Raw genomic sequence first — 27,643 nt, 5'->3', positions numbered from 1 at the left:
AGTGGGCACGGCTCGCACGCAGCGGGCACACGGGGGCCCGCGAGTTGTCGGTGCCGCGGGTGGGCAGGGGCAGCGCGCGGGCTGCAGGGAGGCGCGGAGGGTGGCGCTGGCTGCGTGAAAGACGTCTTTGTGCGAGACCCGGCGCGGGGCGAGGAGAGAGAGAGAGGAGCTGGGACCTGGTGGAGGGGCTCCGGGGCGTCCCCAACGCCCACTCCTCAGCACCACCGGAGCAACCTGGGGAGCGCCGGGAGGGGGCGAAGTGGCGCAGAAAAGGTCTCTGGGCAGGGGCGAGGGGTGGGGGGCGCAGGCTCTGGGTGAGGCCGGAGTGGGGCGAAAGCAGTTTCGAGGAAGTTGGGGGTGGGGAGGAGAATTGCGAGGTTTGCCTCCCCGCCCTCTCCCCTAGGTGGCAGAGAGATCGCGCAGGCTGGGGGGACGCAGCCCCAGCCGGGAGCTCGCGGCGGGAGTCGGGGGCTGGGGGAGCGTTCCCGGGCTGAGCCAACTCCCGCCCCCGGCCCTGGCGCCCCCCACCTGGGGGAGAGGGCGGGTGCCGCGCTGCCTTCCTCCTGCGCCGGGGCCGCGTGGCTTGCGGCTTATTTTCCCAGCTGGCAAGCGTCTTGCTGCAGACAAGGGAATGCCTGTGGTGAGTTGTTTATTTTGTTGAAGTTTGCGGTGGGCCGGGGGAACGTGGGAGGTGGGGGGCGAGTGGCAGGCAGAGACTGGGAGTGTTTGGTTTAGGTCTCCATCCACCTGTGTGGTATAAATCTGCCAGCCTCGGGCGGCGGGGGGCCAGGGTGAGAAAGCCCCGGCGCCCCCTTCGCCGCGCGCGCCACTTACGGACCTAGGACCGCTTGTGCGTCCCCGCATCTGGGCCCCACGAGATCGTGGCTGCGGACCACGCTGACTCCCTAGGGCGGTCAGCGCCCATGTCCCGGGACCAGCTGGCCGCTGACCTTTCCTCACTAGTTCCTTTAGCACAGTGGAGCTGAGGCTCTGGTGGGAAGGGCGCCCATGCAATTAGTGGAAATTCGTCCTGGAGGCTTCAGGCAAGAAGTTCGTTCAGGGGTGTCGAGTCCGCCTGGTGCTACACACTGGGGTCCCGGGTCGGCTGGAGGTTCCCAGACTTCAGGCTGAAACATAGTGGGCGGTTGGCTCCTAGGGGAGCCCAGAGAAACCCCCCGGGCTATGCTGTTAGTCTCACGGCGCGGCCGCGTTGGCCTGGAAGAAAAGCCTAAATACATTAGTGAGCTGGTAAAGCTTTTAAGGCCTTCCTGGGAATGAGTGGCTGGCTAATGAAAGGTTAATTTTGTTTCGAAGGGAAGGCTGCGCTGGTTTCTGAGATAAATGGACAGGAAGCGCATTACCTCCGTTCGCTGGCAAGCGGCTCCTAAATGCTTTTTGCACCTGCCGCTCGGAGCCGTGCGAGCCGCGGCACAGCCCGCAGGGAGCTCGGGGGCCGGACGAGTGCGCGTGGCCGTGCGCCCCTCGCGCGCCCCTGGCTCTCCTCCTCCGGGGGCTCAGCTCTCACGCCGAACCCTGGGGCTCCTCTCTTACACCCAGGTCCTGCGAGTTCCGGAGCTTGGGGGCCCCCTGATCCCGACGGACCCCCTGCAGGAGCGGAAGGGTTAAGAATGATGTAAGTACAAATCACTCGGTACTGGCCGCTGGGAAGTCGGACTCTGGGCTGTATCAGACCCTGCTTTACTCACCAGACTGGGGAGCAGCCGGCGAGCCCTGACTACAATGGGCTGTAATCGCAACCCTGGGTCTGATTCCTGCCTGCAGTGCCTGCCCTAGGTGATGTTAAGCAGGCAGGGATCCTCGTGTTAGATTTCTGTAAACGGAGACATAATAACTGGGGAACGGTTAAGACATCGCGTACGGGTTCAGGAAATGAAACCACATCTTGTTGAGAATCCATTAATGTCTCTGGCATGTGTCTTAATTCTATCCACTGGCATGATCATACGGTGGTATGCTTTGCTGGGTCCCTTAAGTGTACTGTTCTGGTCTTGCTTTCCTTCCTGAAAACAAAGAGGAGGGAAGAAAGAATACAAGTGACAAGAAGCAGGGTGGATTTGTGAGTTGTACAAGTTGTATCACATTATGGGAGTTTTTTTCTGATTAAAATGTAAAACCTTTACAAGTTATCAATTTTATGTTTGTGTCCTAGCTTCCCTACCAGACTTTTATTTGTAGCATCCAAAATCCTCCTTAACTTGCAGACCACAAGCTTGAGGGAGCAGCTGAACTATAAACGACCATTCAGCAAGCTCTTGATTTCGGAGCTGATCCCAGATCTTGCCAGCAGTCCAAATTTACCCGCAAGTGTGTCAACTGGCTTAATGTCATGAAAATAGGAACCACCTTGCGGTTTAATTGTGAAAATTAGCATTTTCCTCTAGCGGCTGAACACTTAAGCAGCAATAAAAAAGTGAATTGTTAGGCTTATAAATCTTGAGCTTGTCAAATTTTACAACAGCAGAGCAATAAAGCACCTTAGAGGAGATGAAGTTTTTCCTCTGAAGAACAGCTCTGTTTCTTGACACCAGGATTTACAGTGACTCGAGGCCGCCCTCTGCTGATTACAAAAAAAAAAAAACTGGAGTGCCTCTGTAAGGAACAGGTTGAGGCGGCGAAGGGAAAGAAAAATTAAAAAGTTACTAGCAGAAAGATCTAAACCAAATTGAATTTATTGATCCTTAATTTAGGGTTATGTTTTGAAGTATGATTAATAAAGTGGGATGCTTTTTCATAGGGATCGAAATCAAGAGGAGAAAAAGCCTCTACAATTTGCTGTTAGTCTGTCACCTAAACATTTTTTAAAAGCCCAATCTCATGATTGCTTTTTAAAAAGACAGTAATACTGTATGAACTTTATGAATGACATCTAGCAATTGCAATAGTAAATTTTTGCTTCAGTATTTAGGCCACCACGATATCTAAAAATATCAGATATCCCCACCCACGCCCACCCTGCCCTCAAAAGTCATTTCTCCGGGCAACTCTGAGCTGTTATTAAGCATATTAAAGATAGACACAAGGTGTGGATTATATCGAGGATAGTGAAAGGTGTGTTTACCACTTGAGTCATCATAGTATGAAGTAATGAAAAGTTACAGTAAAAACAGATATGTGTCCTTCATTAGGGACCCTGTGGTTTGAGCAATTTACAGTGTGTCTAATGAGTAAGCTGGTAAGACCTAAGCTTTGCGCCCAATTATCCTGGTCCATTGATTAGCACGCTGTAATGTGGAATATTCACATGTCGGTGGTTGATACGAAATTCCTAACCAGACTATGACTAATACAGCGGACCGAGCTGCAGACTGCAATTTGGATGGAGTAAGTGGATTTAACATGGCAGCCCTGAGCGGTTGGTGCAACTACAGACACCAGAAAAGTATGAAGTGGTCCTGGCCTTAAGGAGATACCACTTCACACTTAGTGATAACAAATTGCAACCTATCATCAGTCTCACAACTGCTTTCTCCATCTCCACTGGCTAGTCTTTTCCCTGGCAGACATTGGTGTTTTCCTCAGTTTTGGACCCCTCCAATCTCAAAAGTAGAAAACGATCTATCATTGAATTAACCTAATAGACTGTGGAAATTTGTGCAAACGCCGCTGAACAACAACAAATCGTGGCGTAATTATCTTGCATAAAAACTCCCCACTCATTACTATAATTACGCTGTAACCGAACACGTTGAAGTTCGCCCACTCTCAGACCCCTCCTCGCCACTGCCACTGGCGAGGAAATGTCAAAGAAACCAGAACCTCTGAGCCCCTCCTGCAGCTGCGGGTCTACCCCGCCGGGGGCCCGCAGGTGCCTCCAGCCCCTCCGAGCTGCTCGGAGCCGCGGGGTCGCGTCCCTAAGCTGGAGCCAGCAGCTCGCTGCAGGGTTCGGCACGAGCGATTGGCCGTGAGGGGTCCCGCTGCTTGGCAGGACCGGCTCGGGAGCAGCGCCGGCGTCCTCCGGCGAGCTGAACGGAGGGGTAGGCCGGAGGGGAGGGGCGACTGCGAACAAAATTTGGAAGACGCCGAATCCGATCGCGTTCATCCAAGGAAAGGTTAAAGGCCGGTCCTCAGAGCGGCCGGCGAGAGTGAGAGTTGCCGTCGCCGATTTCTATTGGGTGCGAGGAAACAGTAAATCGCGGAAGAGGGAGGGAGGCCTGGCCCAAGCGCTGCAAAAGAAGCCGCAGCCCGCGGACGCGGAACTCGAATTACAGTTCGCAGACGGGAGGCGGAGGCGGCGCGGAGACTGGCGCTAGGAGCCCGGCGCTAGGAGCCCCCCGAGGGGCGGGACGCGGTGGCGCGCTCGCAGCCAATGGGAAGTGCCAGAGGGGGTGCGGCCGTGGGTAGCGGCGTCGCGGGTTGGTGGGCGCGGGAGGAGGCGGGGCGGCAGTGCGGGGCTGAGATTGACCGTGGGGCCGCCCCGCAGAGAGATCCGGGCCCGGCGGCTGCTTGCTTCGGCTACAAAGCTGCTGAGGGCCCACGCGGGCCGGGGTCGGGGCCGGGGCGTCCGCGCGCTCGGGGGTCCTCTCGGCCCTCGCTCACTGTCTTGTGTCTTCTTTCCTGCCCCTCTCTCCCGCCCGCTGCGATGCCTCCGCGCCCCGTGGCCGCCGCCTCCTCGCTCCGCCCGCGGCGCACCGCTCGGTACGGCGGTGGCGGACGCCGGTCTCCTGCGCTGGCCTGAAGGAGGAAGAAGAGGAAGCGAGGCGCAACCGCGAGACCTGCATGGACGGGCATGGGCTTGAGAGCAGCACCTTCCTGCGCCGCCACCGCCGCCGCCGCCGCCGCTGGGGCTGAGCAGCGCCGGCGCCCCCGGCTCGGCCTGCCGCCGCCGCCGCTGCTCCTGCTGCTGCTCAGCCTCGGGCTGCTCCACGCAGGTACGGGCCGCGCGCGGGCTTTGTTCCCGGGGCGGAAGCGCGGCGGGAGAGGCCTCCCGGGGCGGCGACTCGCACCTCGCGCGGCGGGCGGTGGCGGGAACGCGCCCCTCCTCCCGCCCTCGCGGCGGACCGTTGATGAAGTCCCCCACCCCTGCCGCTTATCAAAGATGCCCGGGCGGGGGCCACGCTCCCGAGACAAATGTTCCGGGAGTTTCATTGCTCCCCGCCGTGGTGTTTACTGGAAGGCAGCGCGGGTCGGGTCGCCGCCGCCTCGGAGGGAGACTGAGCCTGGCTGCTCCCCGGGCGCTGGGCGGCGGCGAGGCGAGGGCGTCGCACCAGAGGGAAAGGTCTTTCCCCAGGTGATAAACCTGGGGGTTCATCTCACAGGAACTTGGCTTGTTGGAGCGGGGTTTTCTCGGTGAGGCCTGGGCAGGTTTTAATTCAAAGCTCAGCCTCCCCCGGAGCCCGGGCCTGGGGGCAGCCGAGAGTTTTCTGGCCCCACAGAGCCCCCGCCGAGGAGGGGTGCGGGGCAAAGGGAGCCTGCTAACCAGCGTTACCAGCTTTTCTTTAATAAACAGTTCACTGCAATCCAGGATCCTCTTTTCAAATAAAGTGTCACTTAGTTTTAAGAGTTCGCCAAGAGAAAGACTTTTTGTAATGCCAAGTTGGAAAGGGGAGTTAATCTTTCAGTGTGAGAACAGCGAGAGCATTAGGTGACTTTTTTTTTTAATTGAGATGCTCACTATTCTGTGTTTACGCGACAGCAGTCACAAAGCTCTGAACTGGAGTATCCAAAACTATTGCCACACAGCTGTGCGGAGAAATTTTCACATATTATTTAGTAAATACAAGGTCGTAGGAGCTGTAGTAAACATGGAGGTCGTTTAAGTAATGTGGGAAGTCTGATATTTGAGGAGACGACTTAATTTAGTTCTAACGTTGTGGTGTAACAGCTGCATTTAACATTGTCACTTGGGAAAACAGACAGGAAGTGTAGTAGTAAGTTTTAGGATGATTAAGACTTTAAATTAGTAGCTTTAAAACCTTAGAAAGTATCAATCTACGTTCAGTTGAATGGAAAACTTTTCCTCACACGCCAAAAGATGTAGTCGAAAGTGTTTTGTGTGAAGCACTTGTGTTTCCAAAGTGTGTGTTTGATAGAATGGAAATTGGAAGTGCTAAGCTTGACTGTGTCCCCCTTGGCTGGTTGGATATTGTTTCCCCGGGGTGGCCACAGGGTCTCATGACAAGATTGGAATGTGGCCTTGAAGATTTCTTTGCCCAAGAGAGGCATTAAGAAATTGGTTTAAAGATTTAGAAAAAAGCTGCCTCAGTTTAAGAATTTGGAACGTGGAGCTACTCTCTGTATCTCAGTGTGTCCATGGTAATGTCACCGTTAAGTGCAGCCCAGAAGCGCTGTGGGGTTTGATTTCTGGGGTCGTCCACTTGTAGGAATGGAGCAGTGGATCTTATAAAGGAAAGAGGCTCCTGGTGAGAGAGGTCGCTTTGAAGAGCGGTGCTATTGAGTTGCAGGGGTTGTTCTCGGAGAGGTGTGCCTAGCAAGTGCTCTTTGCAGATGGTATGCCATGTGTTTTACGTCCGGATCCATATCGTTTGCCTCAGCACCCATATGGCTCTGCACTTCACCCAATTCAGCTTCAGCATATCTCGTTTCTATTATTGTAAACTGGTAATTGTGCTGCAAATTTGCACATGCAGGCCTGGTGTTGAGAAAACTGTCTTGAATGGTGAGACCTTTATGTCTGATTCATTAAAAAGATGATGAAATGAAAGCTCTAGATTCATCAATCCTTCAGCACTTTCAATAACTGGCATGAAAATACTGACATACCGTTATAGATTATCAGGCCCTGAAATAGAGAAATCTGTAACTGCAGATTTTGAATTCTGCCCCTGGGAAAAGGCTTTTGTTTATTTATGTAAACATACATATATTTACTGGGGTTTTTGTGTATTAAAGCAGACCCCTGCAGTTTCTGTACAGAGAGCTAGTTCGGGAGTTACTGGCCTGCTCATGTGCTTCATGGCTACACCCTGAGGTGTTTCTGCTCTGCGTATTTCCTGGTGCTCAGACAGGAGCCGCACTTTACTGCCTGTAGCAGGGAAAGTGTGCACTGTCATGAACTATAAAGCCTAGATATTTCTGGGTGTATGCTACAAATTAGTCATTATGGAGCGGAAATTGCTGACCCAAAAGCACTTTCTCTGTAGTTCCCCCTCCTCCCCATCATCTTCATAGCAGAAGGCTGTTAGAACCCTGCCGGAAGCAAAAGAACTCTGTTGGGTTTTTGAGTGATTTCTCACAGCAGTCAGCACCTACTGCTATGAAAATGGAAAAGTAGAGGGAAGTGGAAAAGGCTAGGAGTCTCAATTTTGCTTCCCTCCCCTCTGAGTGGTCATGTCTGTGTTACCATGCTGTTCTTACTTTTGGTATTTTATGACTATTTGAAATAATTATAAGTAAATATATGCTTGGATAGATTTTATAGACCGTAAAAAGGACAAGTAGGCACTTTGAGCTTAGTGGAAAGTTCTTGTGCTGTCATTTATTTGTAGTCTTAAGAACTGTTCATTCCTGGCTGATCATGGCCCTATTTTCTCTTCTTGCTTTCTACTTGCTGTGAATCTGATTTTAAAAGAAAAGCAGTACAATAGTTATCCAAGTCTTTTCTTCAGCCATCAACTAGTAGTGTTCCAGAGCCAGGAATTTGAGAGAGACAGGACCTGCAGTGGAAAAGAAATAAGATTTGAGGAAAGTCACCGTGTCCTGGCTTAAGATGCAACCCAGACAAGGCCTCGGATAGCTCTTTGCTTTGATTTTCCCATCTGTAAAATGGCTTTAAGGCCTTTTGGAATTTTGTTTGGTTTTTGTTTGGTTGGTTTTTGCTGCAAAAAATAGCTGAAAAAATGACTTAACCTGGTTTGGAGAGCAGAACCTTATAAATATTAAAGTGGCTTTTAAGGGTGGACTGAGCAAGCATAAAGTAGGCCAAACACGTGAAGATGGTTTTGTGGGGGTTTTGAAAATTTATTTAGTGACTGCTGTAAATCCATAGCTCTAAAATAATTTTAATGATCTCACTCAGGTTAAAATGAATACACAGCATAGACTACATTATTCTTCCTCCTTTGGTCTGAAATGTAACAATGGTAACACAGTTGTCATTAGAGGTTGTCACTTCCCCCTTTTCTCTCCCAAGTAGAGTCACAGAGATTACAGTCTATTTAATTCATATTTAAAAGCACTTTACTAAAATTATGAAACCATCTTTCTAAAACAGTGTTAGGATTAATATCTTGTGTCTTTATCAGATGAAGTACTAAATCTTGATTTCCCTGAAATGTGTTGGGTCCACAACTTGAAATAATTGCATTTTTAAGAATAATTAGTCAGAGGGCTGGGGATTTAGCTCAGTTGTGCCGCTGGCTGCCTCGAAAGTGCAAGGTCCTGAATTCGATCCCCGGTACCAAGAAAAAAAAAAAGAAAAGAATAATTAGTCAGATATGGTGACTCATGCCTGTAATCCCAGCCCTCTGGGAAGCTGAGGCAGAAGCACCTCAAGTTTGAACCGAGCCTGGGCAGTTGAGTGGCTGTAATGAGACCCTGTCTCAGAATTAGAAAGGAGGGTGGGGCTGAGGACAGCTCTTCTGGAGTACAAATAAGACAACCTGAAAAGGTCATCACAAAGCTCATCTTAGAACAAACGCTTCATTTCTCAGAGGAGAAACCAGGGACTTAAAGAGACTGATACTTCCTGCACAGCTTTCACAGACCCATAGAGAACTTTAACACCAAGATGTTACAGTTCATTTCTGCAGATTTTGAGATTGATAAAAGAGCATTTCTTTTCAGCAAGTCTTTTATTCCCACTTTAATGGAACAGATGAGCAAGTTGATTGACACACATAACCAACCTAGCATTGCCAGTTCTTACTGAGGTGTGTGTATGTGAGCTTTGAGAGATTTTATAAATTATCATTTGAGAACCTAGTGGCAAAAAGGAGAATTTGAAAATTGATTTTTTAAATACAAGGCAGTAATACTTGACTGTTCATTACTTCATTTTAGCTTTGTTTAAATCATTAGATGCATATGAATTGTTGGTTTAAGGGGGAAAGTAAAGTTTTATGTACTCTTAAGGAATTCTATGCTTTATAGTTCTGATTTTCTTTCTGAAAGAAACGTGACTGGGATCATCTCTCTCTCCAGCATAATTTCAGCATTGTGTACTTTCATTATTTCGGGTACTTGTCCTTTCCAGTCTGTTTGAAAGCTGGCATCCTTAGGGCAACAGATGGCTATTAAGGGAGAAGTAAATTTGTTGTTCAGTCAAGTAAGTTAACAGCTTCTACATTTTGTAGAAAATAGGATATTGTGTCTGTTTATGTATAGCTTGCCTCAGGAAGGGTAGAATAACTTAGTACCCGGATGATTTTGTGATACTATTACCCTGTAGTCATACTAAAATCAGGTAAACGTGTTTTAACTAATCATGCTGTAATTTAGGATTTTTACCCCTGCCTCGGGTATGGAAGCTTTAATCTTGGTTTTGTGCACACTGCTCCTCATAAAGTGCTTTCCAAAAACAAATTACTCATGCAGTTTTCAAAATCAAAACAAAGTTCATATCTGTGGCTTTGCTTTAGAGCAGAACAATCTTTCTTAAAATCTATAACCAAATAGCAACCTTGACAAACTATTTCACTTACTGTTCCCATGCAATTTTGCCATGTTCACGCACAGTGGCTCATGCTTTGAAGTTTTAATTTAACCAATGGCACAGTGCTTCTTCCTAGTGGCTTAATTTGAGAAACATCCGGGAGCACAATGCAACCCTATTTCTGAAGGCTTCTTAAAATAGGAGTATATGAAATAGAGCCAACAGTTCTCAGAGGCAAGTGTCATTTTCTCACTTAACTCAGGAAGTTATGAAGCACTATATGTTTGGCCTTATCTTCTTTCCCACAGGTGACTGCCAACAGCCGGCCCAGTGTCGAATCCAGAAATGTACCACGGACTTTGTGGCCCTGACTTCGCACTTGAACTCTGCCATTGATGGCTTTGACTCTGAGTTCTGCAAGGCGCTGCGAGCCTATGCTGGCTGCACCCAGCAGACTTCAAAGGCCTGCCGTGGCAACCTGGTGTACCATTCTGCTGTGTTGGGCATCAGTGACCTCATGAGCCAGAGGAACTGCTCCAAGGATGGACCCACGTCCTCTACTAACCCTGAAGTGACCCACAACCCTTGCAACTATCACAGCCACGCAGGTGCCAGAGAACACAGGGGAGGAGCCCACAGCCCTCCCAGTTACCTTTTTTGTGGCTTGTTTGGAGATCCTCACCTTAGAACTTTCAAGGATCACTTTCAAACATGCAAAGTGGAAGGGGCCTGGCCACTCATAGATAACAATTATCTTTCGGTTCAAGTGACGAACGTGCCCGTGGTCCCTGGATCCAGTGCTACTGCTACAAATAAGGCAAGTGTATTTTCTTTTTTCCTCCTTCTACTCGTAACTCTCAGAAGTTTGATTCTTCAGACAATTTTTGAAATGTGGTACCAGAGGCATAGTGTAGAGGAATCTCTTTTTGTCTTCTTGGAAAGCAATAACAATTGATAAAGGGTCAAATAAAAATTATTTTTTGAGCTACTTGCTCTGCTACATAAAATATGAGTTTAAATTTAAATAGGCAATGATATGAAGAATAGAAAGTAACCAGTAAAATTGAGTTCTCCAGGTAGAAAGGTAGGCCTGTTGAATGAAAAAATGGGTGATTTTTTTTTTCAGCCTTGTCTTTTGAGAGTGTGTGTGTGTGTGTCTTGAAGAAATCCGCATTCAGATTCACCAGGTGACCAAAGTGGGTGTTCTGAATAAAGCAAGTTGTTGGGCCTGAGGCAGTGAGCCATCAGAAAACATTTTATTGGAGATTTGGAAGCTATAGTAAAAATAATGGTCATAAACCAAGCTCCTGAAGGACAAATTCATCGTGGTATGTTAGTTACTAACCTCTTGGTGACCAAGGAAATTAAGAATCGGATATAACCCCTCTTTTTAGGATCTGACATTTCAAACTTACTTTTTAAAAATTAATTATATTGGTACATTTTAGGTATACAATATGATGACATTCATCATTGGAGATTTGCACCTTTACATGGTATACCTTGGTTCTTATTTTTGCCCCCTTCCCCTGCCCTCCCTTCAACCCCTCCACTCCTCCCTATTTACGAAGACTTTGTTTCCATTTTTTCATTTACTCATGTTAATTCCATTCCCTTCTTTCCTGTAACCTCTCCTTTAGCATCAGGCCCTCGGGTTAATAGTTTTAAGTCTGAAACTAAGAGAAGAGCTGGCAAAATTAAGTTATGCTTCCACTGCCTGCCGTGGAGTGTTGTGGAAGAATGAGCCACTGGATTTCCTCTTGCCAGGCAGCACTAATTCACTTAGCAGTAATAAAGTCAAAAAAAATTTTAAACTAAAACTGTGTCCCTAGTAAACCACCTCCTTAACCATCATCTCCAGTCACAAAACCATACATGCAGTCTATCGCATCCTGCTTTAATTTTCTGTATTTATATCTTTATAAGTTGGTTTAGGCCAAAATACAACTGACAGGGGTCAAGCTTTTGAAATAATTATGACTGTTCTTTGATTTCAGGACAGCCTCCCTTGCCACCAAACATGTGTGTTATATTTTAAATGAATTTAAGTTATTTAACATGCCACGTTATTTAACTTGGCATTTTGTGGAGGGAATTTTACAGTGCCTCGAGATATCTGGAGACACCCAGGAGTGTCACAAATCTTAAGATTAGAAATGATTGCTCTGAACAGAGAAGACTGTTACACAGGTCTAGACATCTTAGGGGATTGCTGAAATGTTTTCATTTCAACTCCCAGTAAAAGTGCAAGCTTGCCTTTTGCCTTCATCTTAAAATAAACATTTCTTCTTCTGGTTTTCATATGTATGCAAATAATTTTTTCCCACGTGGACCTCCGACTATCTGCTTGCTGTTAAGTTAAATGCAGCTGTGACTCACTGGTCCGGTCATGGGGTCCCTACAGCCTGAGGATTATCACTGACTAACTGAAAATGCAGGAGAGCGGTCTCATGGGCATAGAGAAAGCCAGCATCAGTTACTGCAGTCATGGAGGACTCTGAGGGGTCCCCTTCTCGCAGGACCACAGAGGCTAAGCAGAGCTGTGTACATGGGAAGATAGTGGTTCTCTTCACAAGCGCAAAGTTTCTATGTCTTCCGTCCAGTCATCATTTCTGTTTTGTTACTCAACTTTTCAAAATCCCATTCATTTTACTGATTGTGATGAAAATATTAGGGGGATAACCATTAACCTGATGAGTACTAATATTATATAAGTAGTGTACACCGAAGTTAAAATCATTCGATTCCAGTTAATTACTCCCATAATATGTAGCAAACAAAAAGTGCAACTTTATTTTCTCCCTGTTTGGTGAGGGTCAAAGGTTTTACCCATTCCAAGAAGGCAGGGAAGAAAGCAGTCCTCTGACATCAATTAGGTGGACGAGGAGAGCGCGTGGATTTTAATTGCCCTGTTGGAAAGCATTTTGCTGCATCTGGTCACCATGCTGCTCAGCAGCAAATTACTCAGTGGTTTCACAACCTTTCGTAGTTGTTGGGGTTTTTGTTTTTTGTTTTTTTCCCTTTCATTGTGTAACTCCCCAGAGCCCCCGAAAGAATCTGGAAGGTTATTCTTGGTCTATTTCAAGTCTGGTATGACCAAGGCTAGTGAGACCAAGCAAAGGCCTAAAGTCTTGCAGAACGATCTCCTTTCACCCACCCAGGGCCAAAACAAAACCTTTCTCAACCCTAAATATGAAAAAATGGTAGTAATGAAAATAAAAACAATATGAGGCAAAAAGTACTCACAAAACAAGTTTTCAGACAAGAACTGATTTTTTTTTTTACTACCACTATGGTTTCTTTTTAAAAAAAACAACAAAAACAAAGGTTGTCAAAGTTAAGTTCAGCCTCAGTAAGAACTTGCACACTGGAGGCGGGCTGGCCAGCTCTGTTACAGAAGTCGCAATGTTTAAACATTCATTCATTTTACTGCCTTCCGCTCTGCACTGCAGGACTAGCTAGGACTGGAGAATTTTGCTCAAAGAGGTCACTAAGATGACTCAGTTCTGGGAGCCTAGCTTCTGTAAAGCAAGTGCTCTTCAGGCTTAACTTGGGGGTCTCTACCTGCCCCTAAGTACCCCCTCTTCTCTCATCACAAAAAGATATGATGGGGGAAAAAATCTAAACAATAAAAGAAACCAAAATCCATCTGTACTCACAGGCCATTTATTAGTTGAGCTGCCTTTTTTATTCTGACAGGCCGTGAGTTTCAGGCAGAGTGGCCTGCGTTGTGATGTTGCCTGTCTCCCGTCTGCTGTTCTCTGCCCCCTCCCTGGGAAAGGCACAGCTTGTGTTCCACGTGGTCCTGGTGTGGACTGGGTGCCTGCTCGGGCCTCCCGAGCCTGCTGTGCTCCCGCTCTTTGGAGGAGTCTGCATCAGTTGGCCAGTGCTCCGGGTAGACGTGCTTCGGAAGGGGAAGCTGGGTTGGGTTTTCATCTCTCCCCTCGGGGCTGCAGGGGTTTCTGGCACTCCTACACACTTCGGCTGCCATCCACATCAGCTCTGGGCCATCTTCCCCACCTTGAGCTGTGAGGGCGGCTGCAGGCATGCAGGCACTGGGGAAAGATGAGAGGAGCAGCCTTGGAACTGGCAGACTTAGCTACACTAGGAGGAAAAGCACATTTTTCTTTTGGGGGGTGGCAGGAGAGGGTTGGAAGAGCCCAAACTAGGATTCCAGAGAGGACGCAGGTCAGTGGCCACTGTGCCTTACACACTGAAGAGGACCCAGTTCACCTGTGTGTGACGGTGGCTGGCTTCCTCCTCTTCCACATTGTCTGCCACCTGTCCAGTCTCGACTTGAATTCACTCTGTGTATCTCTGTGTAAACAAAGGTGCTCAGTAAGGAACTATATGCCATGATCATAGAAGGTGTTTCTTTGGGGAGTACTGCATTCTTCAGTTTAGAGAATGATTCTGTACTTTACCAGTGCATTCCTAGTAGCATATATTTAGATTGCCAGGGCTAGGGGTATAGCTTAATGGTACAGTGCTTACCCACCATGCACAAGGCCCTGGGTTAGATGGATCTCCCAACACCACAAGGGAAAAAAGTGTCTCCCAAGTATATTTTAAATTATTCCTTTTTTTAATTTCAGAAATTATTAAATTGTACACCCAAATATTGGCAGTATTTTTAGTGATTTCCCCAAGCAATTAATGGTTTCACTTTATTTTTCCTTTAGTTTTAATGTAATCATATCTTTTGCTGTATTTCTAGCTTTCTTATATTGCTCTTGATCTCAATAAAACAAATTAAGTGGGAGGAAAGATGGAAAGATGACAGCAGATCCTGTTGAATGTCTTGTGCTACACATCTTCCCATGCTTCACTGTTGAGTAAAAGGGTTTACCACAGAGCAGTTCCCGTTTGGGGAAGGGGCGTGCTGTGGTGCCAACCTAAACCCGATGCCTGTTGGCGAGTGATGTGAGTGGACGGAGGGGCCCGGTGCTCTCGCTCCTGCCTGGCCCACCAGCGCTTGTGATCCCATGGGCAGCACCCAGTGCCTGTCCAGCAGACGGAAGGCAGCCCTACCCGTGGTGGGGGTGGAGTGGATGATGGTATAATCATCCTAGAGTCTCAAGGTTTATAGTGACTTTCTAGGCACTTCCTGAAACTATTCACTAGAAATGTGGAGAATTTCAGTTTTATCCATTTTCGGTTAAAGTCTTCTTGGAACTGTAGAACACAAAGTTTTCCATTGTAATTCAGCACTGTTTCCTAGGCTCTTGGGGTAGGAGGTGGTTCTGCTTCTTTCTGATGCCCCTTAGCTTGTAGGTATTTTTCCACAACAGCATATGGGCATGTAAACCAATGTTCTGGGTCATTCTCTTTTGATTACTAAATCAGAGCTAGACAAGCCTGCATTGCAAAGACTTTCGACTGTCATTTTAAATATACCTCTGGATCAAGGTTTGGAAACCTGTCCTCTCTTGACCAGGGGCCTGGGACATTTTTACAGCCAAGTTTTTGCAACACATGTTTTTAGTGTCTCTGCGGAGACCATGTGAGCTACACGGTAGTGATCCCTTTTATTTGAGAGACTAAGGTGCTTCCTCTTCCCACTGGCAGAATGATGCCTTGAATGTGTGGGCACTGTTCTTGCATGTGGTGTTATAGGAGGACACATGGTATTTTGGGGGGGAATATATTTTCGTTTCAGAGACCACAAACTGTCTTGCAGATATATTGTAGCTAATCCTTAAAATCTGACACTTTTATTTGTATTATGATTATATATGTTATGTGGATCATTCTTGCCATCTCTTTGAGATTTATTCCTTATCGTGATCCTCTGCCTTACAGGGATGCTAAGAAGTTCTAAGACTGGTGGAAGTGTACTGGGCACAGGTGGAAAGGAATTTGCAGTTAAAGCTCCCTGCTCAGTATTATTTCTCTGAAGAGATGTGTGATTAATTTGGTGTGGCATTAGTAGACCTGAGTATTAAAGGACCAACTATATGTGGGAGATACAGGGGTGGATGTAGCTTCTGCCTTAGCATAAGCACATAACAAATTTTCAGCAATCTGTGGAAAAGTGTGGACTTTGTGCATAAACCCAGCTATTTTCAATGTTTCTTTGTAGAACATTGGTGAACTGCATTTGTAAGCTGGTTCTGAGAGATGACTTAGCAAGTTGACACGTGTCTAGAAGGGCAAAGAGAATAGAGAGGTCGGCTGCTGGTCCCACGCCATTACCCAAGGCACACCCATCCCTGCCTTGGTTGCCTTCACAAGTCACAGTTTTTCCTTCTGGGATTTGGCACCGTTTCTCTTTGCTTTTCCCACAATCAGGGCAGACTCACCTGCATCTGTATTTTTGTAGTCATCTGTTCTTAGTTAAATTCATTTTTCAGGGTTCCATGTCATCTTTACAACTGTAATGAGATCATGTGTTAGACATTCCTTGCTTTATTTATCGTAGAAACAATTCTGAAACATTAAAAAATAGGTTTTAGAAGAGCAAAAATGAGCTGTAATTCCAGGTGGCAGTGTTCTTATTTGTCCTTTTCTATTTCCTGCATAACTGTGTTTGTACTGGATTATAAGGTTTTAGGCCCAGGAACTACTCAACTTTTAGTTCATGTAGTTTCGGTAAAGTACCTGGGGGTAAAAAAAAAGATTTCTAAATACATGTGGAGAAAGAAAGGGAAAGGAGACATTACTCACTGTTATGATAAACCTGCAAGTGTAAAAGATCCTTTGTGTAAGATCAGTGGGCTTTCCTTGGTTGTTCTTTATACTTTTCAAACAAGAGGTACCTTTATATTTTCCATAAGCTTTAAAATAACCTGGGTAAGGAGTCTTACATCTTTCTGATCTTCCTGACTGTACCACTCCCTTGGCTCCCAGTGTGGTTTGGAAGAAGTAGTGGGTGACCTTTAGAATCCTTCCATTTGTAAGTGAAATTAACCTGAGGCTCCCCACTAGCCAGGCAGGATTCAGGCAGGATTTGATTGAGGGTGGTGTGGGCCTCTGCCACTTTAAAACAAATCCGCACTCCTCCGTAGTTGAGACCAGAGGCAGGAGGCCAAGTCTGATACACAGCTGAGAGTTAGAACTTGTTTTCCTGTCACATTTCCAAGTGTCTCTCTCTGCCCTGTTAAATTTTCTTAGAGTCAACGTTTTGAGGGAAAGGGGCAAGAGGGAAACACTGGATGGCTGGTATTTTCTTTTTTGTTGTTGTTGGCTTCAATTAATGCTAATCAGTTTCTGCCTGTACAGAATGTGGCATGTAAAAAGAGTTACCTACAGTGTTGAACAATGGAAGCTTCGACCTTACCCACTTTGCCTTTGTTTGTTTTGACTGCAGTGGAACTCGCTCTTCCACTGCTGGGACTTCTGTGTTCTCCTAGATGGGGTGACTTAAGGACTTTCAAACTGCTCCACTTGTCAGTGATAAGTAACCGGAGTTGCTGACCTGCCTCTAAGAGGCTACTGACCTTCCCAGGACAGCCTTCCTGTAAAAACATGGTGCTGTTGGGTCCAGGTAGGACTTTAGGTGAAACTGAAGGGAGGAGGGAGTTCTGTATGCTCCACCTGGCTGGTTACTCGGAGTTGGAGCCAGAGACGCTGTTGGCTGATTCTGGTAGGGTTCTTTGATGTGGGTGGAGCATGGTATACCATGGTAGAGTTGATCTGACAGCATTTAAACAGTGCCTTCTCATCTGCTCCGCACGTGCTTCTGAAACGGGGGTTGGGGTTTAACCCAACAAACACAGCATTTAAGGTGTGTGCATGCATGAGGTGCTGATGTCTCTCTCTCTCCCTGTCCAGGGAAAGTAGACAGAAGGATATGGCATTACTTTCCAGCTAATTGGCTTCTTGAAATTCATGGCCACATTTTTGGTTTTTTGGTAGCCCAGGGAACTTGAAATTGAACTTGAATTGAGCTCTGTGTTGAGTATATTGGGAAGACCTTCAAGCCATTTTACTTTTTTGCTCACTTCCCAAAAAGTGATTTTCCTGTTCCCCATCAGTTTGGGTAACAGCTTTCCTGAACCCTGAGCATTTGCCCCACGTTCCCATGCAGACTGTAGGAGCAGTGGCCTGGCCTCACCCCATCAGGAGGGGAGCCTGAAGGCCAGGCCTGTTGGGGCGGATTCTGGCCAGCCTAGAGTTACCCCTCCAGCCTAGGTGCTCACCTTTCAAAATACTTAGCCTCTGGTGTGAAACACACCTGAGGCCTGTACTGCTGTCCACATGCTTATTACCTTTGCATCTCAGGCAGAGGTGAGCTCCTGTGCACACCCGCCTCCTTATAGGGCAAAGTCTGAACACAAGAGACAAGCCGAGAACCCGAGTGTCTGGACGAGCTGAGACTTTCCGGCTTGTAAGCCTTTCCTCCTCGTGCTCAGCATAGCATTGCTCTGGTGTACAGAAGAAAGCTGGCTGGTTTCCCTGTCTCTGCGCCTGTTTATGTTTCCAGCCTTCCCTTGTTTTAAGTGCATAGAAATTACCTTTTAAAAGTCAGCATTTTTATGCCTTTTCTGTTCATGTGTCATCACTGGGCCAGCTTCCCTTCCATTCTCGAGTGCTCTTTCTAGCCACTGAATTTGATGCTTCCCCAGACCACCCTAGCAGCCTCAGCTGTGGGTGTCCTTCCCTTCTGGTTTGGCTGCTTCTTTCTCCATGTGCTGCCAAATACCCCTCCAGCAGCCAAGACAGCCCCTGTTCCTGCATATATTTATTACCTAGGGCAACGCTGGAGAGGTGTGACCCTTTCCATTTCTCTGCATCCTGTAAGTGCTCCAAGCATACAGCTCTGTGGAAACAGACTAGAAACCTACATTCTAATGCCTGTGTTTAAGGTGGTAGTTTCTTTGTTGCATTTGAGTTTAGGGTAAGATTTTTTTAATCTACCACTGACCTTATAAACAGACACACTATCTTAGCTGTTACTATATTCCCCGTCCAACAAAATTATTTAACAAGTTCTCCTTTCCTAAGTTTTAAGTTCAGCTTTCTGTGTGTAAGATTCTTGATATATAGGCTGATTGTAAAATTACATTTCAGTTCATTGAGATCAGAGTTTGCTAACAGACTGTCTTCCCTAATTTTTGTAGGGAAATTGTCAGTGACATCACATATTTCAGACCTAACTTTTTTTTTCCTTAGGTATGGTATATTTAAAAACTGCTGGATTTTGCATGAAATTGTTCAGACAGTAAGTTATTTTAAATTAATGTGCTTTGTTGTTTTTGTTACTGCTCCACAAAAGAAGACGGAGCTCTTCCCCGGTTTTTGTAACTGAGAGCTATTTGCCTCCCAGTGTACGCTCCACTCCAGCTGACGTCTGTACTCCTGGTTTCCCTGCAAGGTGGGGCCGGAGAGGATTGGCAAGTAGGGCCCCTTGAAAAGCCGATGCTTCCTTTGGAGCTTCAGAGCTCCTAGGCTCTGATTCTCTGCCTAACTGCAATCCCAGGACTCTGGGAGGCTGGGGCAGGAAGATCACAATTTGAACCCACTCTAGGCAATTTAGTGCCTTAGGGACACCCTGTCTAAAACTGAAAAATAGGAAGGGCTGAGAGTATAGGTCAGTGCAAAGGACTGGGTTCAATCCCTAGTACTGCCCCCCCCCCCCCCGCGCAGATGACTCACAGAAGTAGAATTTGGCTGTGTTAGGGATAAAGTATGTATATTTTTTTCTTCTTTGAATCATGTGCTGTTGTTGGAATGGCTTCATTTTCTCTGTAGAGGACTGATCATCCAGGCTGTATGCCACTCATATATTAAGAGTGACAGGGGCCGGGGATTTAGCTCAGTGGTTCCATCGCCTGCCTTGAAAGCGCAAGGACCTGAGTTTGATCCCGATCCCCGGTACCAAAAAAAAAGAGTGAAAGGGGCTGTGAAAACAGTTTTATTGTCCTTTGGAGTCTACTGCTTTTTAAATCTGTAATTCTACCTAAAGGATGTGACAAGTAGGTATATCACATAATTATTTTAAATGAAGTTCTCTTTATTCCTTTGACTTAAGCAGAATTTTAACCAGACACTTATCAAAATCATATATTCATATGCTTCAAGCTAATTTCTGTGACCAACCATTTAGTTTCCAGACGCACCTTAAGCCAAGAGCTATGAATTCCTCCATCTAGAAAAGCCCAATTCTGGTATTTGAGGGTTCTAGAAAGGTCCTGCATTTGCAGTGTCATGTGGCCTAATTCAACGCTGATAAATGTTTCTTCCAAAATACAGTATGCACAAATAGTTAAGCCCACAGCCTTTGGGGAATTCTGCTGTTTGAAAAGCTGAGTGCAGCATTTGTGAGACTGGTATGCCTTGGGAAGATAGCTTTCTACTTCTTGGCTAGGCAGTGCCTGAGTTCCTCATTCTGGGCTAGTTCAGTTTTGGGGGGTTTTTTCCTAGTGAAAAGGAGAGGCAGGTAGCTCTTACTAATTTTTATACTTCACAACAAGCCATCTTAGGTTCTTGATTCCTTTTAGGTGTGGACGGGTTGATTTGTAGCTGCTATCTTTCTCTTCCTAATAGACCTTGTGGGTGGTAAAGATCTTAGGGAGTGAAACATTAAAAATGAATGAGGAGAACTAGAGTAGTTTGTCTAAGGTGGGTTGAGAGGGACTAGATGGGAGAGGCTTAACAAAAGACATCAATGTTTTAAATGCACAGAAATGCCATGCATCAATAATACATGGCCTGGCATAGAGCAAATGTGCCAAAGTGAGTTACTGCAGCAGATGAATCAGTTTGTGGAGGCGGGGGGAGGAAGCATGTCTGGTGCTTCTGATGCTGTGTGAAAGCTTTTGAACACAATTTTGAATTCTATTTTTAAGCTGAGATTTATTTGATAGAGATTTTTTTTTTTTCTCCTGTTACTCTAGGGATCAAACCTAGGACCTTCCACATGCTAGGCAAGTGCTATACCACTGAGCTATATCCCCATCAAAACTTTGGAATTTCTAAAAACTCTTAATTAAATTGCGAATATCTTTGAAGGAAGAATTATTAAGGATGAAGAAATTTTACTTTACAGAAGAGGAAGACAATCTGAAAATGAATTTGTTGCCCTTCACAGCTGAGTACTTGCTTTTTAAGAGATCGTGTTAAAATGGTTCTGAGGAGTGAATTGCATTCCAAAGCTCAAGCCATGGGACTACCCAATTTTCTACATTTACATTGATTATATATCTGAGTACCTATTAAATATGGATTTAAACTCCAGAGGACCTCTCAGGAAATCTCACTCATGCTTTAGGATCAGTTCATCACTTCAGAATTATCTCACCTCACAGGGGAAAGAAAGAGCAATATCACCATAATTTTCTCATAAATAAAACCACTTCTAGCAAATAGAATAGACAAAAATCTGTGAGATGGGAATATTTTATAGGTGTACATACTAAGAAAATCAAACTTTTATTGATCTAGATATGTGGAGTGAGTGTCATAGTCATAATGAGGAAGAGAACATGCATCATGTTTGAAATGACTCCTGAGTTTTGAGTTGGAATTGATGTGCTTAATGAAAAAACAAACTTGTGGGACATATGGAACTATTGTATTCATCCTAATATTGACCCTTACTTGCCTTTTTGGAAACTTGCTTGGAATTAGATACTTCCACTTTTTTGTCTTAACAAAAGTAGTTCCTCTTTGCTTTTCATAATGTGAACAAAAAGATACATAGTTCTTGCATATAATGCCAAGTTGTCTTACACTTGAGGTTTGTTAGTCTGGAAAAACAAATTACATAGCTGTTGTGGAAGTTTGTTTAATCCTTGAGTGTGAATGTTATAGTTGAAAATGAATAGTGATTATACAAAAAGTCTATTACTGGCTTATTTTAGCCATCTGTATTGTTAACTTTCAGCCTTTTCAGGCTCAGAATTTACTTGAATTGATCTTTCACCTCCAAGGAATCCTAGCATGCCTTAAAAAAGCACTTGTCAAACTGATGTTAGAGCCACCAAATAAATCTCTTTTATGGTGCTATTAGATATCTAGCTCAGAACTCCCACTCACTCTGGAAGGCCCTCTGCTTGGATGCACAGTGCGTTTCCTGAAATCATCTCTGGTATACCTCATTCGGGTTGTTAAGAGGGTGTTGAAATGTGAGAAGCCTGGTAGTGAAATCAAATTGTGGCTCTAGGTAATTAGGAGGGGAGAAAGCCCAGCATTTTCATAGCACATTGTCTGATTTTAGTTGCAGCTGCAAACAACAGATATGAATTTAACCAGTTGCTGTAGTGCAGCTGGTTCAGATCTGGCTTAATAACTGGCTGCAGTAAAATGAAATGGCTGGAAAATGCCAGTAAGGTAACACGAGTGGGAACCCGCGGAATTAAGTAACGTGAGCAAAAGGTGGCTGAGGTGGGGAAACTTCAGGCGTAAACTTGAGGTTAGGGTGAGGGCTTGGGGCCATTTTCTGGCCTTCTAACAAGGGTCTGTTGTTTTGATTAGTTTCCTTGCAATTGGAAGGTTCCCTTTGTCCAGAGCAGCTCTCAGAGTGCTTGGCTTATCTGCCCTCTTCCTTGACTGAAGTCACCTGATACTTTTTTTTTTTTTTCTCAAAAGGAAAGAAAGAATAAGCTGTTATACCTGAGTTATTGACAGTAATACAGATCTTAAAATGTGGCCCTTTTTTCTTTGCAGCAGCTTTCCTATCTTATGCAGGACAGAACCCCATCTCTTCATAGTTACCTTTCTTCTTCCACTTGCACCGTATGTCAGAGGCCACATTGTTTGAAGGTTCAGGATGGAGGTAGATAGATTGACTGATACATACGGTGCGTGCGTGCGTGTGTGTGTGTGTGTGTGTGCTCTAATTAAAAGATTTTACAGGGAGAAAATGGGTTTACCAAAGGGAGGCTTTTATATTTATATTTACATTTATATTTATATTATTTATATTTATATTTATTTATGTATTTTTTTCTCCCTGAACTGTGTGTGTGCTGGACTGGAGAATTGAGAGTTGCCTGGGAAAAGGTCTAAGAAGCTGAAGGACTGTGGTGTGGAGTGGTGTGGTGTGAAAATGTGTGCTGTAACTAGGTTGGGGTAGATACCTCTTTGCCAGTGCTTGGGAGCTGTACTTGTTTTCCCTGCCGGAATAGCCAGTCATGTGTAACATTTGGTGAAGATTTAGATCTTTCCTGAGGCACATGACTGGTAGCTGTTGCTGGGGTTCCCTCTGGACTTTGCTTTGTCTCTCAGCATTTACATTACGTTTGTAGTGAGAGTCGTGGAATATATGCTGATGGTCCAATGAAGAATCTTTTCAGAAAGCAAAGTTCTAATAGATATATTACTAATTAAGCCCCTACAAGTTTCTAGATAGAAACTTAGAAAGGAACTTTTGTTTTTGTTTCGGAGCTGTACCTTCCCTTTTCCATTTTTGGAAGAACACAGATGTACACTATCAATAAAATTGCCTTTTTCCCAAGAAGAACACTGTTCTCCGTCTTAAGTAAGTTAAGAAAGTTCTTTTAATGCACATTCCCTGGGATTATATTAAATTTTAATTCCTAGTGCATGGTACTTTATTTTTACCGCTCATTTGTGGGCAAGACATGGTGAGTCTGGAGTCTGTCCCAAGCCGTTCTGCTCCACTGCTCTACTCCCTTGCCCTTGTGTTAAGCTGTGGTCGCGTTGCTTCCCACAGGTCACGATCATCTTCAAAGCGCACCATGAGTGTACAGATCAGAAAGTGTACCAAGCCGTGGCAGATGACCTGCCAGCTGCTTTTGTGGATGGCACCACCAGCGGCGGGGACGGTGACGCCAAGAGCCTGCGCATCGTGGAAAGGGAGAGCGGCCGCTGTGTGGAGATGCACGCTCACTACATAGGCACAACAGTGTTCGTGCGGCAGCTGGGTCGCTACCTGACCCTCGCCATCCGCATGCCTGAGGAGCTGGCCATGTCCTACGAGGAAAGCCAGGACCTGCAGCTGTGTGTGAATGGCTGCCCCTTGAGCGAGCGCATCGACGACACACAGGGCCAGGTGTCTGCCATCCTGGGGCACAGCCTGCCTCGCACCTCCTCGGTGCAGGCCTGGCCGGGCTACACACTGGCAGCTGCCAACACTCAGTGCCACGAGAAGATGCCAGTGAAGGACATCTACTTCCACTCCTGTGTCTTCGACCTGCTCACCACTGGTGATGCCAATTTCACTGCTGCAGCCCACAGTGCCTTGGACGACGTGGAGGCACTGCACCCAAGGAAGGAGCGCTGGCACATCTTCCCCAGCAGTGGAGCCTGGCCTCCGAGAGGGGACGGCAGTCTGGCCCTCAGCCTGGGACTCGCGGCCTTGATCCTTGCTGTGTTTTTCTAGGGCTTGTCTTTTGTTTTTGTTTTGTTTTGTTTTTAATTTTTTTGTCTATAACAAAATTTTAAAATATATATTGTCATAATATATTGAGTAAAAAGAGTATATATGTATATACCATGTATATGACAGGATGTTTGTCCTGGGTTACCACCAGATTGTACATATTGTGCTTGGCTGTTTTCACATGCATTGGATGTAGTGTTCTTTGATTGTATCAATTTTGTTTTGCAGTTTTGTGAAATGTTTTATAACGTCCCTGCTGGGGACCTGTTAGAAAGCACTTTATTTTTTATATATTAAATATTTATGTGTGTACCTGGTTAATATGTATAGTGCATATACACAGACACCATACTCAATGTTCTCCTCGAAAGTGACCAGTAGTAGCTATTCTTGGCTGTCCCTTCCTGCCCTTTCCCACTTGCCACAGTGTGCAGTTTTCACTGGCCACACCCTGGTGGGGCTGCCTCTTTGCTTGGGAGTATGCCCTCACGCATCTTCCTGCCTTCACTCAATTTGAAAAGACAGCTCCTTCCTCCCTTACAGGCTCTTTCAACTCTCCTGCACACTGATCTAAATAATCAGCCCTCTCGTTAATAATAGCTGTCACTTCTTTGGAAGGTGAAGAGTATTGCTACAGTTCTTAGCACCCCTGCTTCCGGTTGCCATATTTGAACACCTGGTGTGCTAGGTTGGACCTGAGAAAACTGCTTTCTGGAGGTAAAAGGGGTCTAGTGATGGCAGCTTCATAGATAAATACCAGGCATCTTGCTAGATTTTAGTAGCTCTGCTTTTTCTCATCCCATGCCCCAGTTTAAGTTGTAAGTTTTCTCTTTTAACTCAGTTCATTAAAACATGAAACCACAAACAGTAATAATCATGACCTGTTCTTTGTGTAATTTCTGGAAGCCCACGTTCTTAGCTTTCTCTTTCTTGGCTCTTTGGACCCAGAAACAACTCCCTGTCTCACCACAGTTGACTGTCCTCAGCCTCACCTAATGAATCCGAGAGTTAAGAGTCAGTCTTTGATAATGAGACCCAGGTCCTACCACAGAAATTCTCCATTCTTCCCTGCCCTCCACTCCCTGGTCTTCACAGTTCTCACTGTGACTTTATGCATAATGAAAGGGAGTAGGGTGTTAATGGCGGAAGAGCTTCATTGGCCTGACTCAGTATACGCTTGACAGTGGCTGCTGATGAGACCAAATATTCACTGAATGTTGTGCTGCCCAAGTACTCTCTTTTAATTCAGATACTCTCCCTCTTAACACCTGTAGTTGAATAGTAATTGCTCGTGTAACTTGGTGAAGTCTCTATAATAAAAGTGATCTCTCTCCTTGCTTCTTCCAATCCATTCTTGGTAGCCTTTGGAAAAGGAAAAACAGCTGCAACAAAAGGCAAGAATAGTAATGGAGAAAGTTAGATCCAAGATAGATCAGGTTATATTATATTCAATATAAATTTTGGTTCTAAGAACTGATAACTTGTACTTTAATAATTCAAGTTTAAATAATTGAGAATAAAAGATAAAGTTGAAATACCATTGTAATTTAGGCCAAGCTTATGCTTAGTTTTAGTTGGCCACATGGTAGCTTTTACTATGTCCTACTGACCAGTGGCTCTGCCAGAGACCCAGACTGGCAACGAAAGATGTCATTTTGTGAAGTTGTTAATGCACTGAGGTACCAACCAGTTATAGGGTTCAGTTGTGCGTTCATTCAGGAGTGGCAAACCTCTCTGCTTCTGGTGTATGAAAGAATAATCCTGGGCAGCGTAGGTCAATAATGAAGGCCCCCTGCTACTTTCAGGAATTCAACTCCAGGATGAAACCTTATTCTGTCATCCTGTTGTACAAGCTGGACTAGGTACCTACCTACCATCCCCTCTGAGCCATGGCTGCTTCTGTTCATCTCGAGCCGTGTGCCAATTTCAGAAACTATTGTAATTTTGTAATTGAGTAGAACATGGAAGAAACAATACTAAAGATACTTTTGACCACTATTTTTGTGCAAATAGTATAAAAGTGAAGTCAAAGCAATAATAGAAGTTTCTACAGTATGTGGGTTTAGAGCGTGTATGATTAATGTACCTTCGTCCTTTTCAGGGAAAACAAAACGGCTATTCTACTAAGTTGGGAAAAAACCCGGTGGTTTTGCCACGTCAGTTAGCTGGAAAGGACGCTTAAAACACCCAGTGTCGCTAGTATTGGTACCAGTGTGTTCCCTTACTCTCCGTTTTTAATCAGTGTCCCTGTAAAATCTTTACAAACACAGTGCAAGTATCACCAGATGATGCTTGTATGTCTAGGAAGATTTATTTTCTTGAGGGTTTCTAGAGAGAATGCTGCTTGCACATGTTGGTTCATAAAGTCCATCGAGACTTTCAGGTCATACCAACATGTGGATAGGCTGTACCTGTTCACGGGTCTCCTGGGGGAGCTTAAACTTGGGGAGAAACACTGGTTTTCACAGATGCTCCACATGGCTGTCTGAAAGACTCAACATTTTTGTCCTCTCGTGCTTGGAAGCCACCGCCCCCCCGCCCAGCCCAGTGTATGGGGTCTTTACAAAGAAACCTTTCGATGTGGTCCATAGATATATGAATAAGATTCTGTGTACAACAGTGAGTGTGCAGTGTGTAAATACTTTAAATTATTATGCTAGAAAAATAAAAGTTACATACCATGCTGTGGAATGTTTGTTCTGTGGTTACAGTGACACCTGCTGGAAGAGCTGAGGAACAGCTGCGGAAGAGGGAGGGGTTTACACAATCCCTAACAAGTACTGACAGTAAGTTTTACCACCTGCCCACTAATTTGCTTTACTACTACTATAGTTTTTCCTTTTATAAAATCGGAGCAATTATAGATAAGCCAGTATCTGTGAGAGTGCTCCGCCGATGTTGTCCCAAAAGTCCATCTTCCGTAACAGCTCGCTCCCTTGAAGGTAAGCAACCTGCGGCCCCAGCCCGCTACCCCCGAGTTCTTTTTGAGCCAGTGTGGACTGCAGCAGCTTACTCGTGGTGGGGAGCACTCTGGGGGCTGGATTTTCTGGATTTGGAAATTTGTAAACTCTCACTTTTGGAGGGTTCTAAAAAGGGACAAAAATCGTAAGTTGATCTTTATTCAAAAATGCCAAAGGGTAGAAAAGTGTGGGAAAATTAGGCCCAAACTAAAGGCTCAAAGAAGCACTGTTGCTGTTCCTGGGTAGAATCCCGAATGGAGTGGATGCTGAGTGCAGGTAAAGTACACCCATAGTTCTTAAATAGAAGCCTGAGCAGTTGCACCTTGTGTTTGTGTAGCAATTCAGAACAAGTAAAGGGAAAGTCATTTGAGCTGAACCACACAAAACAGGAGACTGACGGAGTCACTGAGCACCTGGTGCCCATGTCTGTCTGTGTCGCTATGAGGTCTGTGCTTGAAAGTCAAAAATAGTTATTCAACATAACTCTACCCCTGCCCAGACCTCCAGGTTTTCAAGGATTGAAACGACCAACTCCAAAAACCTAAGGGAGATCATTTTCTTAAACAGCAAATGACATTAACCCTAAGAATCTTAGTTATCTGCTTTTTTCTTTTGTTTTTTGTTTTTTTGTTTTGGGGGGTTTTTTTGGTAGACACAGCATTGGCAGTATTTGATTGTCTGAATTCAGCCAGGACAAAACTGTCAGGCTGCTGCTATACTTTCTGAGCAGCTACCTTGCTGCAGCTCTTTCCTGTTTCCATAAACCTCTATTTGTGTGTGGACTGAGGAACATATCCTTCCCGCTCACAATTCTGTATTACTTCA

At 45.4% G+C, this 27,643-nt stretch overlaps 1 protein-coding gene across 3 annotated transcripts; it reads left to right on the top strand.

Annotated features, from left to right (window-relative positions):
• The first annotated feature begins 144 nt into the window (after positions 1-144).
• Positions 145-26,539, top strand: Rgmb (repulsive guidance molecule BMP co-receptor b). Of its 3 annotated transcripts, none has more exons than XM_087180902.1 (5): positions 145-273; positions 1,558-1,633; positions 4,699-4,889; positions 9,880-10,388; positions 23,190-26,539. In XM_087180902.1, the coding sequence occupies exons 2-5, from the start codon at positions 1,629-1,631 to the stop codon at positions 23,856-23,858; spliced, it is 1,374 nt and encodes a 457-aa protein (XP_087037028.1). In that variant the 5' UTR covers positions 145-273; positions 1,558-1,628; the 3' UTR covers positions 23,859-26,539. The 3 variants fall into 3 exon arrangements, with proteins under 3 accessions (XP_087037028.1, XP_087037027.1, XP_004841784.1); XM_087180901.1 differs by lacking the exon at positions 145-273 and adding an exon at positions 509-640; XM_004841727.4 differs by lacking the exon at positions 145-273 and having other exon boundaries at positions 746-1,633.
• The last annotated feature ends 1,104 nt before the right edge of the window (positions 26,540-27,643 follow it).

Source organism: Heterocephalus glaber, unplaced genomic scaffold, assembly GCF_053883595.1.
Source record: "Heterocephalus glaber isolate CG9 unplaced genomic scaffold, H.glaber_assembly_v1.0 deba00001465, whole genome shotgun sequence".
Classification (NCBI taxonomy): Eukaryota; Metazoa; Chordata; class Mammalia; order Rodentia; family Bathyergidae; genus Heterocephalus; species Heterocephalus glaber.
This window is presented reverse-complemented; position numbering and strand designations above follow the sequence as displayed.